At 66.1% G+C, this 1188-nt stretch overlaps 1 protein-coding gene across 1 annotated transcript in view; it reads left to right on the forward strand.

The window, feature by feature from the left end:
* Window positions 1-963: 963 nt before the first annotated feature.
* PGGHG (protein-glucosylgalactosylhydroxylysine glucosidase) overlaps window positions 964-1188 on the forward strand; it is a 6282-nt gene continuing 6057 nt past the window's right edge. The window contains exon 1 of the mRNA XM_004389400.3: window positions 964-1151. Coding sequence (XP_004389457.2) covers window positions 964-1151 — 188 coding nt within the window. The remainder of the gene's footprint in view (window positions 1152-1188) is intronic.

The raw sequence follows: 1188 nt of genomic DNA on the forward strand, positions 1-1188 counted from the left end.
ATATGCGATACGCAACACGACGTGAGTCCAGGTCGTGTATGAGAGGGCAGGTGCGTGCTGTGGAGGAAAGCAGTGAGGACGGAAGAGCTTCCTCCATGAAGTGGGTTCGGGAAGCCAGATGAGGACAGGACCTCTGGGAACAGAAGTGAGGGAGCCAGTGTGGGGGTCTCTTGGGAAAAATGTCCCAGGCAAGTGAGACGGCAGGCACCGAGGCCGTGAAGGGGTGCCCGCCTGAAGGTTCATGGAGGAGGCCAGCGTGGGGGGGCGCGGTTAGCAGATGAAGTCAGAGCACCAAGGCAGGGGTGGGTAGGAGGCCGAGGTGCCGGGCCTTGCTGCCCCTGTAGCCACCTGGTCGTGTGTCTGAGCGAGCTAGTTAACATCACAGGCTCTAGGCAGAATGGTAGTGGGACCCCTGGACCCCCATGGCCGGGGAGGGAGCAGCTGCTGGGCTGGGGGTGCCACAGCCCAGATGGCATCATTGTCAGGCAGGAAGCAAGAGGAACAGAGAAGAGACAGGCCCAGGGCTGAGCGAGGACACCAGCGTCCGTCCGGAAGAGGAGGAAGTTGACAGATGGAGAGGGGAGCCCGGGAGTGTTTCCGGGGGGAGGGGGAGACCCGCGCTTCGGATTAGGGGCCCGATCAATGGCGACAACAGAAAAGAGTTTATGGGTTGGGGGTGGTCCAGTCAAAGGGCCCCAAGCCTCCCCCAAATCCCACCGTTAGTCATCTGAGGTCAAAGGTCGCACCTCGGCTCCTCCCTCAGGCCCCTGGGTGTCCAGTCCGGGCCACAGCATGCACCAGGCCCAGCCGCCTGCCCCTCAGGCCTCCCCTCCGAGGAGGGAACAGACACAGCCCCAGCCTGGTGCCGGGAGGGACTGCGGCGCGTCCCCACATCCTGCCCTCCCCTCCGCGTGCGTCCCGCCTGGGTTCGGCAGCTTTCGGGACGGGGAGGGCGGGGCCGGGATGGCCCAACCCATCCCCTTGCCTGGGGCCGCCTTCCGGGGGCGGGGAGCTCGGGCCCTTCCTGGCGACGTGGGTTGGCCGGCAGGCGGGACTCCTCTCTCCTGGCCCTGGAGGGGCAGCCGCGACCACAGGGGCAGTCCAGGGACCCCACTCCTTCCCCGGTGGCCTGAGCAGGAGGTCGGCTCTAGGTGAGTCCCAGAGTCATGGCCGGTGACCCCTGCCCCC

Source organism: Trichechus manatus, unplaced genomic scaffold (assembly GCF_000243295.1).
Source record: "Trichechus manatus latirostris isolate Lorelei unplaced genomic scaffold, TriManLat1.0 scaffold00244, whole genome shotgun sequence".
Classification (NCBI taxonomy): domain Eukaryota; kingdom Metazoa; phylum Chordata; class Mammalia; order Sirenia; family Trichechidae; genus Trichechus; species Trichechus manatus.